Genomic DNA, 22,494 nt, shown 5'->3' with positions numbered 1-22,494 from the left:
ATAGTACAAATAAAAATAAAACTTGAATGAGTAGGTGTGTCCATACTTTTGAGTGGTACTATATATACAGTTGAAGTTGAAAGTTTACATAAACTTAGGTTGGAGTCATTAAAACTTGTTTTTCAGCCGCTCCACAAATGTCTTGTTAACAAACTATAGTTTTGGCAAGTCAGTTAGGACATCTACTTTGTGCATGACACAAGTAATTTTTCCAACAATTGTTTACAGACATATTATTTAACTTATAATTCACTGTATCACAATTCCAGTGGGTCAGAAGTTTACATACACTACGTTGACTGTGCCTTTAAACAGATTGGAAAATTCCAAAAAATGATGTCCTGGCTTTAGAAGCTTCTGATAGGCTAATTGACATCATTTGAATCAATTGGAGGTGGACCTGTGGATGTATTTCAAGGCCTACCTTCAAACTCAGTGCCTCTTTGTTTGACATCATGGGAAAATCAAAAGAAATCAGCCAAGACCCCAGAAAAAGAATTGTAGACGTCCACAAGTCTGGTTCATCCTTGGGAGCAATTTCCAAATGCCTTAAGGTACCACGTTCATCTGTACAAACAATAGTAGGCAAGTATAAACACCATGTGACCACGCAGCCGTCATACCGCTCAGGAAGGAGACGCGTTCTGTCTCCTAGAGATGAACGTACTTTGGTGTGAAAAGTGCAAATCAATCCCAGAACAACAGCAAATGACCTTATGAAGATGCTGGAGGAAACAGGTACAAAAGTGTCGATATCCACAGCAAAACGAGTCCCATATCGACATAACCTGAAAGACCGCTCAGCAAAGAAGAAGCCACAGCTCCAAAACCGCCATAAAAAAGCCAGACTACGGTTTGCAACTGCACATGGGGACAAAGATTGTACTTTTTGAAGAAATGTCCTCTGGTCTGATGAAACAAAAATAGAACCGTTTGGCCATAATGACCATCATTATGTTTGGAGGAAAAAGGGGGAGGATTGCAAGCTGAAGAACACCATCCTAACTGTGAAGCACAGGGGTGGCAGCATCATGTTGTGGGGGTGCTTTGCTACTTCACAAAATAGATGGCATCATGAGGTAGGAAAATGATCTGGATATATTGAAGGAACATCTCAAGACATCAGTCAGGAAGTTAAAGCTTGGTCACAAATGGGTCTTCCAAATGGACAATGACCACAAGCAAACTTCCAAAGTTGTGGCAAAATGGCTTAAGGACAACAAAATCAAGGTATTGGAGTGTCCATCACAAAGCCCTGACCCCGTCTTATAGAAAATGTGTGGGCAGAACTGAAAAAGCTTGTGCAAGCAAGAAGGCATACAAACCTGACTCAGTTACACCAGCTCTGTCTGGAGGAATGGGCCAAAATTCACCCAACTTATTGTGGGAAGCTTGTGGAAGGCTACCTGAAACTTTTGACCCGAGTTAAACAATTTAAAGGCAATGCTACCAAATTCGAATTGAGTGTATGTAAACTTCTGACCCACTGGGAATGTGATGAAAGAAATAAAAGCTGAAATAAATCATTCTCTCTACTATTATTCTGACATTTCACATTTTTTAAATAAATTGGTGATCCTAACTGAACTAAGACAGGCAATTTTTACTAGGATTAAATGTCAGGAATAGTGAAAAACTGAGATTAAATGTTTTTGGATAAAATGTATGTAAACTTCCAACTTCAACTGTATCATCTACAGTAAATATGTTTATGTATCCTTACTACGCATAATTGTTTGGCTTTTGCTGTTTACACTGTACATAATGGTATGAGGATTTGTGTAAATTCTTTGTCTATATATTCTGTCTGTATATTCTGTTTATTGTGGCAGCACCATTTCACCACGTCAGATTCCTGGTACATGTAAATGTTCTTGGCAATTTTATTTATTCTGTTTCATCTGATCACAAAAAAGACAAGGTTCCGGTCACTTCCTGAAGAGATACATTGATTGACAGGCTGACAGGGAAGTGCTTGTACTTCAGAAAATGACTTGTACCACTGTATGCTGTAGTCATGCAGGCAGAGTTGGAGATACAGGAAGTAGACCCATAGATGATCATGAATTGAGGTCAGCTAAGAGTGAGCAGATAGTGTAACTCACCAGTCACACCAGACAAGAGGTCTTCATCAGCATTGGCCTCGGGAGGCAAAGGAGAGGGCCCGCGAGAGATAGTAGGGAGATCTTCCAGGGAAACACCCGAGGAAGAAAGTAGAGGAAGTAGGAAGAGTGAAGTAGAAGAGCACAGAGGAGCATTAGCATAACATAGAGAGTGAAAGCAGTGGTAGGAGTTACTGTTATTAAGCCAGTGGGTCCAGGGTTGGGATCAATTTGAAGTCAGTCAATACGGGAAGTAAAATGAAATGACGATTTAATTGAAAATACATTTTATTACTTCTCAATAAACAGAAAAGAAGAAGCTAACTTGTCTTAAACAATTGACCAATTTTGAATGTTAAATTCAAATCACTTCCTGAATTGACTGAGTACAAATTCAAATTGACCCAACCCTGGATTGGGTGCATGCACAAGTCGCATACCACTATGGGGACAAACCAAGACGTGTGGTAAAACAGATGGCTGAGGAGGAAGGACAGAAGAGATGAAGAAGAGGTTCCAAAAAAAGAAAGCAATCCACATCCTGTACCTGCCCCAAATAGGTCTACGCTAGGAGTAACAGCAGCATCAGCTTTTTCTGCGGTAGGGCTTTTCTCAGGAATAGAATCAAACATAGAATCTATAAACAAGGACACACAGTTACATTCAGTTTACAATCTATGCAGCATGAGTTAAGAGGGAAAGGGAGAAAAGCAACAACAACAACAAAACATTTTTTAAAGGACATTAAAGTAGCGTAACACTTTATAAGTGCTTATTCATGAAAGTTGTTACAAAGTGTTACTGATTACTCTTTATTTAAAAAATACTTGCAAACTATTTACTGTAAACAAAGGAAAATATGAACTAAAATCAGGTGAAAGATAATAATGAAGATTGGCTCAAATGAAGGGTGTTGATATCTACAACCTTGGTCAGAAGTTGGAGGTGAAGAAAGGAAAGGTTGTCATGCAGGCACACTGCAGTTAGAGGGACCATAACAACTAGGTCGAGTTCAGTAAGGCACACATTATCAAACACTTTTGCAGCGGAAAATGAAAGTGTGTTTTTTTATTTAACACGTTCAGGTAATACCTCCGCGTTTCACTCCTTTTCAAATCATTTTCTCCCTCCTCATCACAACTCTGCTCACTCCCCTCTAGCTTTGACTGACTATAATAGTTCATGATAGAGGTTGGGTTGAAATCACAACATGTTGAGCCACCCCTATGAACGCAACCAGTTGACAGGCCAATATCTGGTGCTGACAGGTTACTTAATCAATGCCTCTGGAAGCCAATACAACAAAGATTTACTGACAACTGAAAAGGTTTGTTTTGTAACAGCCTGCAAGTATAATGCTTCAAAACCTGTTATAAGCATGTCTGAGGCTTTATAATGTGTAATAATAAGCCCTATGTCAAGCTATGTTTTGTCTCATATTTCAACTGACTCAAACTGACTGATCATTATGAAATGAAGACATTATGAGGGGCTCATAGCCATACATGCTCATGACATCTTACATCGTAAAGTGGTGCAGTTAGTTTCAATAGTTGTAGTATACCATTAGAAGGCATCCGGTTTTGAGATCTGTGTATTTACTCATAGTCTGCACAGGAATGATGCAGATAATAACCGTCATTTGATAGATCCTTATAATGTACCCATCATCATATCCATTTCTTTTCTCATTTTCAAGGGTGGTCAAAATGTGTGATTCACTCAATGCCTGTGACTTAAATCAAACGAATCAAACGGATAATAACAGACAAAAAAAAAACATAGCCATAATTCCAAAAATGTAGGGAAGTTACTGTGTCATCGTCATTATCATCACCATCGTCATCATTGTCATAGTGCAGAGCAATGCAGTGTGCAAAGTAGAATGTGCACTTTACCACCAAAGAGGTCGAGAGTGGGGACGGCAGGGGCGGGGGCGGCTGCAGACTCAGTGGTGGTAGTGGAGGGAGCGGGGGCGGCAGCAGGGGGCTCGATGGGGGCGACAATGATCGGCACTGCGCTAGAGGTGGGGCTGGCTGCTTCTGGGGCAGCCAGCGTGTTATCGAACTTCATAGCAAAGAGGTCCATCTCTGGAGCCAAGTTCGCACTCCCCTCCGATGGAGCGAAGGGGTCTTCAGGAGGGGGGAGGAAGGAGGATGGGGGTTAGGGGGTTTAAGGGATATGACCAGAAAGGGAGGATGGGAAGAGAGTAGGGGGAGTTGAGAGTTTGTTAAAACAACAAACACTGTAAAATACATATTATTGTGAGTCTAGAGGAGCTTCCATAATGAGGGTTAGTGGGAAGTAAAGAAGAGACACCATTAACTTTATACTACAGTCCCGGGTTAGAATACTCACTGTCTCACACTCAGACTCATTCAAGGGAATGGGCTACAGCTGGTTTTGGTAAATACTGTAGTTACATAGACAGGCCACAGAGGATGATGTCTAGTGGTTATATTAGAACTAGTACATACACATGGAAGCAGAATCACACCAAAACAAACACAATTAATACAATTTTGGGATGAATCTGCTTCCACACTGATAAGCTCTGTGTACATAGAATCCAAATACATGATAAAGGCGCAGAATAAAGATAATGTAGAAAAATGTGCCTAATTCAACATAAAACTGTCCTACTATTCGTTGCTATAAGCCCAAAGCTCCCTACACACACGGTAATGGAGCCGTGTGAATTACACACACTATACTTTTGGACTTCTACAGTCACAGCGGTCGATTAATACTTACACATTCAGGCCAAAGAGAGAAACAAAACAGGGTAAATAAAGATGGTCAGTTAGTATGATTTTTAAGTGGCATCATTTATATGAAAAATATAAACAATTGTAGGATTTGGGCGAAAATTATACAACTGTGTTTTACTCGAGTATTCATCACCAGGTGAATATTACGAGCTGAGAGAAGCAGGGGGACTGTTCTGAAGCAGTGCTGAGTGGCGGAGGGGTAGAGAGGGAGGCCGAGGCTTGAGCCCCCAATAGTGGGGTTAGGGTCAGGACGGTAGGCCCCAATGCAATGTTTCAGATGATTTACTACTGTCCCATATGGTAGCGGAAGCAGCTTGGAGTTACCCAAGCTTCAGGATCTCACACACACACACACACACACACACACACACACACACACACACACACACACACACACACACACACACACACACACACACACTGAGCAGTGTTATCACCCACCAGATCCGGCACATGCATCAGCAGCAGGCGCCCTGCTGGGCGGACCGTCACCTGGGGAGGGTGCAAACGCGTCTGGGGTACCGGACATGAGAGGAGGGGACAGTGGACACAAACCACAATGCAACACCCAGAGAAAAACAGGGGGAGGCAGGAGAAACAGAGATGAGGAGGTAAATAAAGAGCAGGAGAATAGAGAGAATGAGAGAAACAGAAAGATGAGCGATCAGCATTAGAAGAAAACAGAGAATACAAGATGTATTGCTGAAATTGCTGATCTTATTAGTATCATATGAATGGGGCCTGTACTTTCCCGGCTGCATAAAGCTGCATTCAGTGTGCACAATGTTTGTACACGCTGGGAAAGTGAAGAGATAACATGATGCTATCATAAGTTTGTGCTGTGTGACATGAATGCCATGCTCAGCGATGGGCAAAGCAACATCTCTCTTTGACAGAGGCTGTTTTCCATGGAAAAGAGGGCCACACTTTGTTATACAATTTTTGTAGGGGATTTAATTCTGTATATCTACTATTAGATATGTGAGCGAAAAGAGGAGATATGCCGAGCATGGGCTACAATTTCTACTGTTCTCCATACAGTGGAGAGCAAATACTTCCTCACCTGCTTGCTGTCTTAGATAAATAATTGATTGATTGATGTAGTGCCCAAATAATGAATAATCTGTCAAGCTAATCATTATTTAGCGAGATGGAACATTTGGAAATTAGTGTCCTTATTAGATGTCAATAACTAGAATTTTTCACAAATACAGAATTTCATGAACAGAGTATTTTTGTTAAGGTGTATGTAGAGTGTATACTGAAACTCGTAAACTCGTAAAACCAGGTGGTGTAACTACATGTGAGCATGTCAGAGATTGCTCCAAACAAGCAGACAGCTGCTGTGTAGTCTGCCATGATGATTCCTCCCATGAGGCTGACCCCCACTGACCTCCGAACAGATCCATGTCTGAGGCGGTAGTGGCGGGCACGGGCAGCACCACCACGGGGGCCACAGAGGGCGCGGTGGGGCCATCCGTATGGGCCACAGTGGGCGTGGAAGCTGGACCGACTGCAGCATCAGCAGCAGCAACAGCGGCTGGCTCAGAGGTGCTAGTGGGATCAGGGGGGGTATCTAAACCTACAACCCCCCATCCATCCCCACCCAAGCCCATCCACAATCACGACAGGATAGAGGAACAGGAGGGAATATAACAGGGAGAGATAAGTAGAGAGATTGTGTTGAGAAAAAGACGATAAGTGTAAGATATGTCAAAGAGAACAGTGGTAATAGAGAAGTGTTTGGAGAGGAGTGTGTTACACCTTGAGAGGCATTGTTAGAGATCACAGAGCAAGAATACGAAGAAGGCTGCTACCTATATATGCTGATCCTCTCAGATCCTAGGTCTACAGCTGGAGTCATGCACTGAAAGCCCAGTGAGCCACAGGTACAATGGTCACGTTCCAGGCCGACTACATTGCAGTGCATCATTGCATCAACTTATGGTTGTGTCACACGTCATTGACTGCGCAGTCGGTATCAGATTGCTAAATCGTATGATATGGTTAGCTGATGATGTGGTTAGTTGATATGTTAAACACCTATCCAGATGTTGTGAGATCTAGTAGGCGTCGGCAATGCAGTCAGCCTGGAATGTGGCTAAAGCCTCCAGATAGATGTTAATCATAACTTCAGGTGTAAATCCTAGCAGTTCTCATGCTCTGCGGGGGATGGGAGCTGTGTAAAGAATGTAAAGAACAGTATGTTCCTCAGTACTCACCGCCACCAAGCAGATCTGTACAAGACAATGAGAGAGAGAGCGAGGGAGAGTGAGAGAGAGAGAGAGAGAGAGAGAGAGAGAGAGAGAGAGAGAGAGAGAGAGAGCAAAGAGGAGACGTGAGTGAGGGATTAAATACAGAGAATATAAACAGAAATGCCAATCAGGGTCAATATCTGACTACCATACCACGTGAACACTGTACTTCTGATTTTCCAACTGCCATCTTTAAAAAAAAACACTCCAAGGAAAAAATGTTATATGAGTAAGAGGCCCTTAAAGCGATTTCAATCTGCAGAGGGGCCAGGTTTGAATATCTGCTAATATTAGTCCTTCCCTTGAGAAAGGGAGGAGAGGAGGATGTAGGTAGAAAGCATGAAAGAGAGCAGGGTGAAATTCATTAGGCACCAAACGGAAGAAAACTAACTTAAACAGGGAGGGAAGCCCTGGGCCTGCAAGTACATGTACATATATATATATATATATATATATGTACATGTACTTGAGCGTTTCTCATTGCAGGCCCAGGGCTTCCCTCCCTGTTTAAGTTAGTTTTCTTTCTTTCTATATACACTGCTCAAAAAAATAAAGGGAACACTAAAATAACACATCCTAGATCTGAATGAATGAAATATTCTTGTTAAATACTTTGTTTCTTTACATAGTTGAATGTGCTGACAACAAAATCACACAAAAATGATCAATGGAAATCAAATTTATCAACCCATGGAGGTCTGGATTTGGAGTCACATTCAAAATTAGTGGAAAACCACACTACAGGCTGATCCAACTTTGATGTAATGTCCTTAAAAAAAGTCCAAATGAGGCTCAGTAGTGTGTGTGGCCTCCACGTGCCTGTATGACCTCCCTACAACGCCTGGGCATGCTCCTGATGAGGTGGCGGATGGTCTCCTGAGGGATCTCCTCCCAGAAGCAACTCCTGGACAGTCTGTGGTGCAATGTGGCGTTGGTGGATGGAGCGAGACATGATGTCCCAGATGTGCTCAATTGGATTCAGGTCTGGGGAACGGGCGGGCCAGTCCATAGCATCAATGCCTTCCTCTTGCAGGAACTGCTGACACACTCCAGCCACATGAGGTCTAGCATTGTCTTGCATAAGGAGGAACCCAGGGCCAACCGCACCAGCATATGGTCTCACAAGGGGTCTGAGGATCTCATCTCGGTACCTAATGGCAGTCAGGCTACCTCTGGCGAGCAAATGGAGAGCTGTGCGGCCTCCCAAAGAAATGCCACCCCACACCATGACTGACCCATCGCCAAACCGGTCATGCTGGAGGATGTTGCAGGCAGCAGAATGTTCTCCACGGCGTCTCCAGACTCTGTCACGTCTGCTCAGTGTGAACCTGCTTTCATCTGTGAAGAGCACAGGGCGCCAGTGGCGAATTTGCCAATCTTGGTGTTCTCTGGCAAATGCCAAACGTCCTCCTCGGGCTCTCATACCACCCTCATGGAGTCTGTTTCTGACCGTTTGAGCAGACACATGCACATTTGTGGCCTGCTGGAGGTAATTTTGCAGGGCTCTGGCAGTGCTCCTCCTGCTCCTCCTTGCACAAAGGCGGAGGTAGCGGTCCTGCTGCTGGGTTGTTGCCCTCCTACGGCCTCCTCCACGTCTCCTGATGTACTGGCCTGTCTCCTGGTAGCGCCTCCATGCTCTGGATACTACGCTGACAGACACAGCAAACCTTCTTGCCACAGCTCGCATTGATGTGCCATCCTGGATGAGCTGCACTACCTGAGCCACTTGTGTGGGTTGTAGACTCCGTCTCATGCTACCACTAGAGTGAAAGCACCGCCAGCATTCAAAAGTGCACAAAAACATCAGCCAGGAAGCATAGGAACTGAGAAGTGGTCTGTGGTCCCCACCTGCAGAACCATTCCTTTATAGGGGGTGTCTTGCTAATTGCCTATAATTTCCACCTGTTGTCTATTCCATTTGCACAACAGCATGTGAAATTTATTGTCAATCAGTGTTGCTTCCTAAGTGGACAGTTTGATTTCACAGAAGTGTGATTGACTTGGAGTTACATTGTGTTGTTTAAGTGTTCCCTTTATTTTTTTGAGCAGTGTATATATATATTGTGTGCCATAAAGGACTCAAACCAGATATTAAATGTATTAAAGGACTTACCTCCCCATGACGAGATAGAGGCTGCTGCTCCACCTGTTGATGGGGAGGCTGACAGTGGATCCAAGTCTAGCAGAGCACTGCAGATAGAGTGAGAGAAAGAGAGGGGGAGATAGAAAGAGAGTAACAGAGAGAGAGAGTGAGGAAGAGACAAGAGACAAAATGAAGATGAAGGGAGAGGCGAAGGAGAGACAGGAAGAAGGAAAAACAGAACGACAAAAAGGTTGAATGCAAACTGGAGATTGGAGACTGTAGATTGTGCAACATAGCACATTGTTAAAGCTAGAGTGGCACCTGAAGTGGCACTTGAAGTGGCCAATCTAAGAGCCCACAGCAGATGGGCACCTACTTGTTGGAGCCCTTGAAGGTGGGTGCCGCCGTGGGTCTGGCAGGTGGTCCAGGGCGGGCAGGAGCAACTGGAGTAGCAGCAGCTGCAGGGGCCGCTTGAGCTTTTGTAGGCGTGGCGGCTGCGGCCGGGGAGCCATTTGCTTCACACTCCTGTCAGATGGAGGGTTAGCCTCATTAGTCAGTTACCATGGCGACGCACCACAGTTACAGAGACAGAATGAACACACTTCAAATTATTGTCAAATTGTCGGCAGTTGTCAAAAGGATTTGTTGAGGTGCAGAGACAGAGTAAAATAAGGGGTAGCTGACTCACCTTGGTTGGTGACCTGCAAAATGATACAATAAGAACGAGTTAAAGCCATCATAGCATCACCAGATGATATGCATGGTGAAGCACAAGGGCTGTTATTGAGCTGTGTCAAAGTGACAGCTAAAGAAGCGCTGTTGTTTGGGTGGCAGAGAGCAGGCATTTCCAGGCAATTCCATTGTGAAAACATACACTCTTAGAAAGAAATAGCTATCTAGAATCAATAACGGTTCTTTGGCTGTCCCCATCGGGGAACCCTTTGAAGAACCCTTTTTGCTTCCAGGTAGAACCCTTTTGGATCCAGGTAGAAGCCTTTCGGGTTCCATGTAGAACCCTTATCACAGAGTGTTCTACATGGAACCCAAAAAGAGTTCTACCTGGAACTAAAAAGGGTTCTCCTATGGGGACAGCCGAAGTACCCTCATGGAAGCCTTTTTTCTAAGAGTGTCCTGCATCTGTAGAGTTTAGATTTGCAACACTGAATAAAACAAAATTAAGTCACTCCCTTGCACAAAGCTTTTCATTCTTATTTTCCAGACATAACAAACCCATGTTTTGCAATGACATGCATCAAAAGGGTTGAGGAGTTGAGTGGATCCCAATAACATGACAATGAAGTTAATATGAACAATGAAGAGCTAAGACACCAGATTCACGTCATATTAAAAAAAACTATGCAAAGTGAATCTTGGGTAAGTCCCGAGTCAGCTGTCAAAGTGCATATTAATATGGAGAGAGAGGCAAAACTCAGGAGAGACACTGAAAAATCACAACTATGCCAAATGCACATAAATTCTATAGAATCCCATTTGAACTTCACAACACTGCGAAACATGACTTTAAACTGGAGGTTCAAATGTCAATCCCATAGAATCCTCATGTCATTTTTACAGTTTCATTCACTTCAATACAAGACAACAGCAAATAATGACCCGGCCCTCCACGTCAACTCATTCTGTAGGAGATCAGCAGAATACTCACACATCGTCTCTGTGAACATCCTCTCTGTAACACACATTGACAATCACTGGCATTTGCTAAGATTTCATCTGCTAAGTTTCTTTCCATATATCCGATCTGATGATGCCCCCACCCACCACACACACAAATACTATCTTGTATCGTTGTCCTACTAAGGTCCTGTCGAGAACACACGACAGACAGTCTGGTGATGACAGCTTCAGTCCAATCACTGCCCATAAAAATCACACAATCTAGAGGGCATACACTGGAGGTCCTAATGATGTTAATTGAGAGAGGCTGCGCATAATTAAAGCCTATGGGACATCAGGGTCAAGCACAGTTCTAATTTGGGTTCACTGGATGGTCACAGACTATTTTCACACACTGACGGAGGCTCTTCAGCCGAAGTGTTGGTAAAATAAATCCATAGCAAAAGGAGGCAGAATGTTTCCATTTCAGGCATTTAACAGATGCACTCATCCAGAGCTACTTACAGGAGCAATTAGGGTTAAGATTTCTCACCTAGTCGGCTCAGGGATTTGAACCAGAGACCTTTCGGTTACTGGCTCAATGCTCTTAACCGCTCTTAACCGTTAGGCTACCTGCCATCCCCAGTATGACTTTCTGTTTCACCTTTAGGGTGTGTGTTCTTTATTTATTTACTCCACAGACTTTTTAAAACCCAACGTATGTGCGTGCATGCATATGTACTGTACTGAGATTGCTGAATTCTCAAATGTGAAGTAAATAGGAAGTAAAGTAGTCCCACTCCCAAGTAGCCCTGGTTACAAAGACGCCCATGGGGTAAGGATTCAAGTGTGGTTGGTACTTACGGCTTCTTCCCCTCCAGAGTGTTTAGGTGAGTCTCCAGGGACTGCAGGAGACTCTCAGGGGCCTGGAGAACGAGAAGAGATGGGCAACATATTACTACAGGGGCCACAGGGCTATGGTATACCGTACAGTACATGGATCAGACACATAGGTTATGAGCAGGGGTCTCCAACTTTGAACCAAGAGAGCTACTGGCGGTGCCGGCTTTTATTCCAGTCCAGTAGGCTTAGATTGGAAAATACCATAATTAGTTGATTATTTGTACTACTGGTGTGATGGTGCTGGGCTGGAACAAAAGCCTGCACACCCAGTAACTTTCCAGGTCTCTGGAGGACCCTGGGGAAATGTTCAACGGTAAAACATGAAGACACAAGGGAACATTTATGTCAGGGCACACAGAGTATCAGGGGAGCTCTTGACAGGTGATGACACTTGACTTGATAAAGGGTCTGGAGGGAAACATAGAGGGATGAGAAGAAGAGCCAGAGGAGGTCTGACACAAAGAATGCTCACATTGGGCCCAACAGGGGACAGAGAATGGTCACATTGGGGCTAACAGGGAATATAGAGAATGGTCACATTAGATCTAATAGGGAACACAGAGAATGGTCACATTAGATCTAATAGGGAACACAGAGAATGGTCACATTGGGGCTAACAAGGAATAAAGAGAATGGTCACATTGGGGCTAACAGGGAATAAAGAGAATGGTCACATTGGGGCTAACAGGGAATAAAGAGAATGGTCACATTGGGGCTAATAGGGAACACAGAGAATGGTCACATTGGGGCTAACAGGGAATAAAGAGAATGGTCACATTGGGGCTAACGGAATAAAGAGAATGGTCACATTGGGGCTAACAGGGAATAAAGAGAATGGTCACATTGGGGCTAACAGGGAATAAAGAGAATGGTCACATTGGGGCTAACAGGGAATAAAGAGAATGGTCACATTGGGGCTAACAGGGAATAAAGAGAATGGTCACATTGGGGCTAACAGGGAATAAAGAGAATGGTCACATTGGGGCTAATAGGGAACACAGAGAATGGTCACATTGGGGCTAACAGGGAATAAAGAGAATGGTCACATTGGGGCTAACGGAATAAAGAGAATGGTCACATTGGGGCTAACAGGGAATAAAGAGAATGGTCACATTGGGGCTAACAGGGAATAAAGAGAATGGTCACATTGGGGCTAACAGGGAATAAAGAGAATGGTCACATTGGGGCTAACAGGGAATAAAGAGAATGGTCACATTGGGGCTAACAGGGAATAAAGAGAAGGGTCACATTGGGGCTAACAGGGAATAAAGAGAAGGGTCACATTGGGGCTAACAGGGAATAAAGAGAAAGGTCACATTGGGGCTAACAGGGAATAAAGAGAATGGTCACATTGGGGCTAACAGGGAATAAAGAGAAGGGTCACATTGGGGCTAACAGGGAATAAAGAGAATGGTCACATTGGGGCTAATAGGGAACACAGAGAGTATTCACATTGGGGCTAACAGGAAACATAGAGAGTAGTCACATTGGGGATACAGGGGAACACAGAGAATGGTCACACCAGGGCTAACAGGAAACATAGAGAGTAGTCACATTGGGGAACACAGAGAATGGTCACACCAGGGCTAACAGGGAACACAGAGAATGGTTACATTGGGGCTATCAGGGGATATACAAAGAATTATCACATTGGAGCTAACAGGGTACACTGGATCTAACAGTGGACACAGAATTATCACATTGGAGCTAACAGGGTACACTGGGTCTAACAGTGGACACAGAATTATCACATTGGAGCTATCAGGGGATATACAATGAATTATCACATTGGAGCTAACAGGGTACACTGGGCCTAACAGTGGACACAGAATTATCACATTGGAGCTAACAGGGTACACTGGGCCTAACAGTGGACACAGAATTATCACATTGGAGCTAACAGGGTACACTGGGCCTAACAGTGGACACAGAATTATCACATTGGAGCTAACAGGGTACACTGGGCCTAACAGTGGACACAGAATTATCACATCGAGACTAACGGGACATATAGAATGATCACATTGGGGCAATGGGGAAATTCCAATTCCTACAATAGGAAAACAATGCTAATTGTGTGCCACTTCAAAATGTATTTCACAAAGCAGTTCAGTCCATTCATAATTTAAATGTAGTAAACTACTCATAAGTATGTTAAAGAACAAGGCTTTAAAGAAAAGCGTTCCATTCCTTAAAGTGGCCAGTGATTCCTAGTCTATGCCTATAGGCAGCAGCCTCTAATGTGCTAGTGATGGCTGTTTAACAGTCTGATGGCCTTGAGATGTTTTTCTGTTTTTCAGTCTCTCGGTCCCAGCTTTGATGCACTTGTACTGACCGCGCCTTCTGGATGATAGCAGGGTGAACAGGCAGTGGCTTGGGTGGTTGATGTTCTTGATGATCTTTTTGGCCTTCCTGTGACATCAGGTGCTGTATGTGTCCTGTAGGGTGTGTAGTTTGCCCCCGGTAATGCATTGGGCAGACTGAACTACCCTGTGGAGAGCCTTGCGGTTGCGGGCGGTGCAGTTGCCGCACCAGGAGGGTTTTAGGTGTCAAGCCAAATTTCTTTAGCCGCCTGAGATTGAAGATGCTCTGTTACGCCTTCATCACTACACTGCCTGTTTGGGTGGTCCATTTTAGCTTGTCAGTGATGTGTACCCCAAGGAACTTTTAAGCTTTCCATCTTCTCCACTGCAGTCCCGTTGATGTAGATAGGGGGGTGCACCCTCTGCTGTTGACTGACGTCTACGATCATCTCCTTTGTTTTGTTGACATTGAGTGAGAGGTTGTTTTCCAGCCACCACACTCCCAGAGCCCTCACCTCCTCCCCGTAGGCTGTCTCGTCATCACTGGTAATCAAGCCTACTACTGTTGTGTCGTCTGCAAACTTGATGATTGAGTTGGAGGTGTGCTTGGGCACGCAGTCATGGGTGAACAGGGAGTACAGGAGGGGGCTGAGCATGCACCCTTGTGGGGACCCAGTGTTGAGGATCAGCAGAGTGGAGGTGATGTTTCCTATCTTCACCACCTGGGGGCGGCTCATCAGGAAGTCCAGGACCCGGTTGCATGGGGCGGGGTTCAGACCGAGGACCTCGAGCTTAATGATAAGCTTGGAGGGTACTATGGTGATGAATGCTGAGCTATAGTCAATAAACAGTATTCTTCCATAGGTATTCCTCTTGTCCAGATGGGATAGGGCAGTGTGCAGAGTGATGGCGATTGCATCATCTGTGGATCTGTTGGGGCGGTAAGCAGATTGAAGTGGGTCTAGGGTGGCAGGTAAGGTAGAGGTGATATGGTCCTTGACTAGTCTCTCAAAGCACTTCATGATGACAGAGGTGAGTGCTACGGGGCGATAGTCATTAAGTTCAGTTACCTTTGCCTTCTTGGGTACAGGAACAATGGTGGCCATCTTGAAGCATGTGGGCACAGATAGGGAGAGATTGAATATGCCCGTAAACACACCAGTCAGCTGGTCTGTGCACGCTCTGAGAACACAGCTAAGGGATGCCGTCTGGGCCTTCAGACTTGTGAGGGTTAACACGTTTAAACGCTTTACTCACGTCGGCCACGGAGAAGGAGAGCCCACAGTCCTTGGTAGTGGGCCGCGTCGGTGGCACTGTGTTATCCTCAAAGCGTGTGAAGAATGTGTTTAGCCTGTCCGGAAGCAAGACGTCGCTCTCAGCGACGTGGCTGGTTTTCCTTTTGTAGTCCATGATTGTCTGTAGTCCCTGCCACATACATCTCGTGTCTGAGCCGTTGAATTTTGACTCCACTTTATTTCTATACTGACGTTTAGCTTGTTTGATTGTCCTGGGGAGTAAATAACTACATGGTTTATATTCTGACATATTACCAGTTGTCTTTCCATGGTTTCCATGGTTTCAGTTTCACGTGAATGCTACCATCTATCCATGGTTTCTGGTTAGGGTAAGTGTTAATAGTCACAGTGGGTACTACATCTCCTATACACTTCCTTATGAACTCAGTCACCGTGTCCGTGTATGCATCTAGATTATTTTCGCAAACTACCTGGAACATATCCCAGTCCACATTATCAAAAGGCATGGGTTCCGATTAGTCAGACCAGCGTTGAATAGTACGAAGCATGGGCACTTCCTGTTTGAGTTTCTGCCTATAGGACGGGAGGAGCAAGATAGAGTCGTGGTCAGATTTGCCAAAAGGACAGCGGGGGTGGGCCTTGTAAGCATTCCGGAAGTTTGAATAGCAATGGTCGAGAGTCTTAGTAGCACGAGCAGGACAGTCAATATGTTGATAGAACTTCGGCAGCCTACTCCTCAGATTTGCCTTGTTAAAATCTCCAGCTACAATAAATGCAGCCTCAGGATATGTGGCTTCCAGTTTGCCTAAAGTTCAGTGAAGTTTTTTGAGGGCTGTCGAGATTTCGGCTTGATGTGGGATGTAAACGGCCGTGGCGATGACGGAGGAGAATTCCCTTGGGAGATATAAGGTATTCTAGGTCGGGTGAACAAAATGACTTTAGTTCCTGTATGTTTCTAGAATTACACCATGAGTCGTTAATCATGAAACAAACCCCTCCGCCCTTCTGCTTTAAGGAGAGATATTTATTTCTGTCTGCGCGATGTACTGAGAATCCTGCTGGCTTTACCGACTCTGACAGAGTATCCCGAGAGAGCCATGTTTCCGTGAAACAAAGTATGTTACAGGCCCTAACGTCTCTCTGGAAAGAAATCATTGCTCTAAGCTCATCAACTTTGCTATCCAAAGACGGAAAATTATCGAGTAATATACTCAAAAGCGGTGGGTGGTGTGCGAGCCTCCTATGTCGAACCAGCAGGCCGCCTCGAGTGCCTCTTCTCCGCCGGTGATGTTTTGGGTCGGCCTCTGGAATAAGTTCAATTGCTCTGGGAAGAGTGAACAAAAGATCTGCTCCAGGGAAGTCATATTCCTTGTTGTAATGCTGGTAGTTCTGGTGAGGTACTGCCGCTCTAATATCCAATAGTTGTTCCCGGCTGTATGTCATGACACAAAACATTTCCTGTGCTAATAATGTAAAAAATAGTACATAAAAAAACAAAATACTGCAAAGTTTTCTAAAAGCTAGTCGCAATGCTGCCATCTCCGTCGGCGCCATCTTCTTCTTACTTGAGGGATTTATACTGCCCATGAGATTTCAGATACCATCTCAGGTGATTTTGACATTATGGAAACTCTATAGTAACATTCTGGTGAAATACGATACAATTGTTGAGCTAAAACCAATGTTAGCTCAGATCTTAGCTATCAGCGAAATAGCTAAGTATTGCGACTTCTCCAATCTGTTTCCTCAATCACATCAACCTGGACTCATAGGTAGACGTAACATAGTAAATGTAAATCCGGGACACTCCAATTAGTATGATATGTTACGTTTCATATGGTATGTATGGACGTCTGTCATCCATTTCATATATGATATGTTACAAATGACAATTTGTATATGTTACAAATTTAAATGTGTAGAATATGTTACGAATTGCAATTCGTACAATATGTCACAAATTTGCAAAATGGATGATATGTTACGAACTCCAATTAGTTGTGGCTAATGTTAGCTAGGTGGCTAGTGGCTAATGCTAACTTTAGCTAGGTTACTAATGTTAGTTAGACTAGAAGTTAGGGGTTAGGGTTAAAAGTTATGTTAAAGCGGAAGGGTTAGCTAACATGCTATGTAGTTGCAAAGTAGCTCAAATGTAGTAATTAGTTGCAAAGTTGCTAATTAGCTAACATTATAAAGTTGTCCGTGATGAGATTCAAATGCGCAAACTTTGGGTTGCTACACATTCACATTATACATCCACCCATCCATCCATCCATCCACCCACCCACCCGACCGACGTACCCGACCGACCAACCACTGTATTTTCATTTTTGCCTCATTTAATCATACCAAACGTAACATATGATACATATTTTGGGTGTCCTGGATTAACATTTACTAAGTTATGTTTAGTCTATGAGATCAGGCTGTTGACATCCAACTTCATCCAAGAGTATCTGCTGTATTTGCAGTTCAATGGATTCAAGAGAGTTCCGTGTTGTTATTCAATTTCCTATAGGCTGCTTTGCTCCCCAAAAGCGAGGTTTTGACTAGACGGCATTCAGCTTTTGTCAGATTTTACTTTTTGTAGAAGGTTAGGAGAACTTACACAGCAGGCTAGGATAATTAGGTTAAGGTTAGGAAAAGGGTTAGGGTTAGGTTTAGCAACAACAACAAAAATCTACTTTTGACGTCAATTTGACAAAAGCTGTATCCCTTCTAGCCATGACCCAAAGGCAAGCTGTATGTACGACACACTACTCACACTCTCAGCCTGTAAGATCAAGCTGCACCTCTGGAAGTAAGAAGAGAGGGGGGCAGAGTGGCTGTCAATCCCAGGGGAAGCACAGCTCATGGAGGACAGAACGGATCAAAGGGATACGCCCCAATTATATGAAAAGCTCACCATTGGTCAGGTAGACAATCACCTGTCAACTCTGTACATGACTGTGATTGGCCAGGGCTGCTTGTCCAAAAAAAAGGACCAATATTCTGATTGGTCAATGCTGATAGAGAAGAGATTTCTAAATTGTGGGCTGTCCAAAACGCATGCTACCCCAGGTTAAAGAAAACCATAACACTGAGATGCAATGCTGGTACAATGTAAGTACAATGTGAATACAATGTTAGTAGATTAGGAGAAAGTGTATCATCCCAGTGAAAATTTGGGAAATTAGGCTTAAAAGGTCAAACAGGACTTACCTGAGTGAGCTCCGGGATATCATTTTTGTCAATTCCTATGGTCTGTAAAAAAAGATGTCGACATTTCAGCTGAGCCTCCATATACCATGCTTGTCATACTGGCTGTGGATTGAACTGTTCAACAGTAAAGTGTATTGTTGGGTTTGTCTTTTACCTCAGCAATTTTGAAGACCTCAGAAACCCTGGTCATCCGTGTCAAGAATCTCTTGTAGATCTCCAGCCCGTCTTTGCACTGTCCTCTCTTCATCTGGAAAAATTTCTCTGTGAGGAAAAAGGGGATGAACATGTTTATTGTTACACAAGAACCATTGAGACATTACTATTACATCAAATGAACAGGACCACATCTATTTCCATGTCTTGAATAAAATTAAACCTGTAATATTCATCAAATATAAAAAGACATGATTATTGTCCCAGGAAGTAGAAGAAAACGGTCGAGCCTTGCCTAATACATTTATGATCCCGTCATTGTAGCAGGCATATAACTTGATCAGGTCTTTGAACATCAGGAGGAAGCACGCGTTGATCACCCCATTGGTCAGTTCATTGGGATGGACCTATAGATAAATAAGGTGAGATTAGATCACACTGAGGATGGGAGATTTGAGTTAATATGCAGATAAAGTACCCAATTGTCAAACTTGAGTAAAAGCAAAGAAACCTTCATAGGAAATGACTCTAGTAAAAGTGAAAGTCCCCCAGTAAAAAATATTTGAGTAAAAGTTTTAAAGTATTTGGTTTTAAATATAACACTGCCTTGTTTTTTAAATTTATGGATAGCCAGGACTACACTCCAACATAATTTAAAAACTAAGCATGTGTGTTTAATGAGTCTGCCAGATCAGAGACAGTAGGGATGAGCAGGGATGTTCTCCTGATAAGTGCATGAATTGGACCTTTTTCCTGTGCTGCTAAGCATTCGAAATGTAAGGAGTACTTTTGGGTGTCAGGGAAAACGTATGGAGTAAAAAGTATATTATTTTCTTTAGGAAATAAGAAGAGTAAAAGTAAAAGTACTACTTAAGTAGTATTTAGAAGTATTTTTATTTAAGTACTTTACACCACTACTATTTGGGTTTAGTTGCCAGGTAGTTTAGGTCAGCGCTCCTCAACCCTGTTCCTGGAAAGCTATCGTTCTGTAGGTTTTCACTCAAACCCTAATCTAGCACACCTGACTAATAATAATTAGCTGGTTGATAAGCTGAACCAGGTTAGTTACAACTGGGATCGGAGCCAAAACCTACAGGAGGGCAGCTCTCCAGGAACAGGGTTGGAGAGCTCTGGTTTAGGATAATGTTTAGGCATGGGGCATAACAGAAGGTGGCCTAACAATCACAATAAATATAATGTGACAAAAAAAAGGCAAAAACAAAAATGCCCTTACTAACAGATACAAAAATGCCCTTACTAACAGATACAAAAATCCTTCTCATCATCATCATAATACTCACATCAAACTCCAGCAGGGCGTCTATCTGGCTCTGCAGAGTAGGCATTCCTTTCAACAGCTTCTCTACGGGCATCGTCCTCATCACCCCCTCAGCTCTGAGACAGACAGACAGACAGACAGACAGACAGACAGACAGACAGACAGACAGACAGACAGACAGACAGACAGACAGACAGACAGACAGACAGACAGACAGACAGACAGACAGACAGACAGACAGACAGACAGACAGACAGACAGACAGACAGACAGACAGACAGACAGACAGACAGACAGACAGACAGACAGACAGACAGACAGACAGACAGACAGACAGACAGACAGACAGACAGACAGACAGACAGACAGACAGACAGACAGACAGACAGACAGACAGACAGACAGACAGACAGACAGACAGACAGACAGACAGACAGACAGACAGACAGACAGACAGACAGACAGACAGACAGACAGACAGACAGACAGACAGACAGACAGACAGACAGACAGACAGACAGACAGACAGACAGACAGACAGACAGACAGACAGACAGACAGACAGACAGACAGACAGACAGACAGACAGACAGACAGACAGACAGACAGACAGACAGACAGACAGACAGACAGACAGACAGACAGACAGACAGACAGACAGACAGACAGACAGACAGACAGACAGACAGACAGACAGACAGACAGACAGACAGACAGACAGACAGACAGACAGACAGACAGACAGACAGACAGACAGACAGACAGACAGACAGACAGACAGACAGACAGACAGACAGACAGACAGACAGACAGACAGACAGACAGACAGACAGACAGACAGACAGACAGACAGACAGACAGACAGACAGACAGACAGACAGACAGACAGACAGACAGACAGACAGACAGACAGACAGACAGACAGACAGACAGACAGACAGACAGACAGACAGACAGACAGACAGACAGACAGACAGACAGACAGACAGACAGACAGACAGACAGACAGACAGACAGACAGACAGACAGACAGACAGACAGACAGACAGACAGACAGACAGACAGACAGACAGACAGACAGACAGACAGACAGACAGACAGACAGACAGACAGACAGACAGACAGACAGACAGACAGACAGACAGACAGACAGACAGACAGACAGACAGACAGACAGACAGACAGACAGACAGACAGACAGACAGACAGACAGACAGACAGACAGACAGACAGACAGACAGACAGACAGACAGACAGACAGACACAGACAGACAGACAGACAGACAGACAGACAGACAGACAGACAGACAGACAGACAGACAGACAGACAGACAGACAGACAGACAGACAGACAGACAGACAGACAGACAGACAGACAGACAGACAGACAGACAGACAGACAGACAGACAGACAGACAGACAGACAGACAGACAGACAGAGGAGCAACAACATGGTACAATATGAGTATGAGAAAACCCTGAATGTTGGTTTGAGGTTCATTAAAAAAAAATATTGCGGAGAGTTTTTAATCCAGTTGTTTGTGTTGATGATGTGATTTTTTTAAACGTTGTCTATATTTTCATTGTTGTTTCTGTGCTGGGTGTATTGGTACTTGTTTGTATTATCTGGTGTAGTCAAATTTCCCATTAGCAGATCAATACAAAAAATCTTTCTTGATACAGTATGATGAGTTAAACCCTAATGAAGGTCTATTGACGAACACATAGGTGTAAGATCCATTAAAAACATTGTGGAGCATACAATAATGTACTGCCATTTCTTTTTCCAGCAATATGAGATGAGAGGAGGGGTAGCCTAGTGGTTAGAGAGTTGGACTAGTAACCGGACTACTAACCGGAAGGTTCAAACCCCCGAGCTGACAAGGTACAAATCTGTTGTTCTGCTCCTGAACAGACAGTTAACCCACTGTTCCTAGGCCGTCATTGAAAATAAGAATTTGTTCTTAACTGACTTGCCTAGTTAAAGGTAAAATAAAAAAATGTAATACTATCTTCATTGGGATAAATAATATATAGACATTGAATCTATAAGGAAGTACTGTAGACAGGCGCTAGCAAAACAAAGGGAGTGTCCTGTATGGCTCAGTTGGTAGAGCATGGTACGTGCAACGCCAGGATTATGGGTTTGATTCCCAGGACCACCCATATGTATGGATGCATGAATATACCGTCAATTGCCTTGGCTAAATGGCATATATTATTCAATTCTTGCAGGGGATCACATGCACATACTAAAGACTTATACACTCACTGTATTGTTAGTGGCTTTGCATGAAGGCTTCTGCTAAGTGGCATTTGCAATTATATTATCACTAGAGATCTGCCAAGGCCAAGGCCTTGTGATGCAACACTAACACAGCAACAGCTTTAGACGGATCCTTAGCTCCTTTAGGTAAGACACATGACATGAGACACTAGGTCAGAGCTCTGTCTGCACACCTTGCTGTTCTGTCTGTTTGTCGCATTGCTGGCACAGACTGTGCTGTGGGACCTTGTTTCTGCCAGCAAAACACAACAGTCTGGACAGGAGCCTAAAGTAATAGCTCACTGTCT

General features: G+C 43.8%; 1 protein-coding gene across 1 annotated transcript in view; it reads right to left on the bottom strand.

Annotated features, from left to right (window-relative positions):
• LOC115141393 (clathrin coat assembly protein AP180-like) overlaps window positions 1–22,494 on the bottom strand; it is a 60,760-nt gene that overhangs the window by 7,451 nt on the left and 30,815 nt on the right. Inside the window, exons 6-20 of the mRNA XM_029680199.2 lie at window positions 19,943–20,036; window positions 18,937–19,048; window positions 18,643–18,749; window positions 18,489–18,530; window positions 11,690–11,751; window positions 10,875–10,898; window positions 9,900–9,912; window positions 9,588–9,736; window positions 9,242–9,318; window positions 7,096–7,110; window positions 6,267–6,455; window positions 5,315–5,386; window positions 4,001–4,234; window positions 2,650–2,739; window positions 2,106–2,186 (exon numbers count right to left, since the gene is read on the bottom strand). Of these exons, the coding sequence (XP_029536059.2) occupies window positions 2,106–2,186; window positions 2,650–2,739; window positions 4,001–4,234; window positions 5,315–5,386; window positions 6,267–6,455; window positions 7,096–7,110; window positions 9,242–9,318; window positions 9,588–9,736; window positions 9,900–9,912; window positions 10,875–10,898; window positions 11,690–11,751; window positions 18,489–18,530; window positions 18,643–18,749; window positions 18,937–19,048; window positions 19,943–20,036 (1,361 nt within the window). The remainder of the gene's footprint in view (window positions 1–2,105; window positions 2,187–2,649; window positions 2,740–4,000; window positions 4,235–5,314; window positions 5,387–6,266; window positions 6,456–7,095; window positions 7,111–9,241; window positions 9,319–9,587; window positions 9,737–9,899; window positions 9,913–10,874; window positions 10,899–11,689; window positions 11,752–18,488; window positions 18,531–18,642; window positions 18,750–18,936; window positions 19,049–19,942; window positions 20,037–22,494) is intronic.

This window comes from Oncorhynchus nerka, linkage group LG14 (assembly GCF_034236695.1).
Source record: "Oncorhynchus nerka isolate Pitt River linkage group LG14, Oner_Uvic_2.0, whole genome shotgun sequence".
Taxonomy (NCBI): domain Eukaryota; kingdom Metazoa; phylum Chordata; class Actinopteri; order Salmoniformes; family Salmonidae; genus Oncorhynchus; species Oncorhynchus nerka.
Note: the sequence above shows the minus strand (reverse complement) of the source record. Positions and strands in the feature narration are given on the sequence as shown.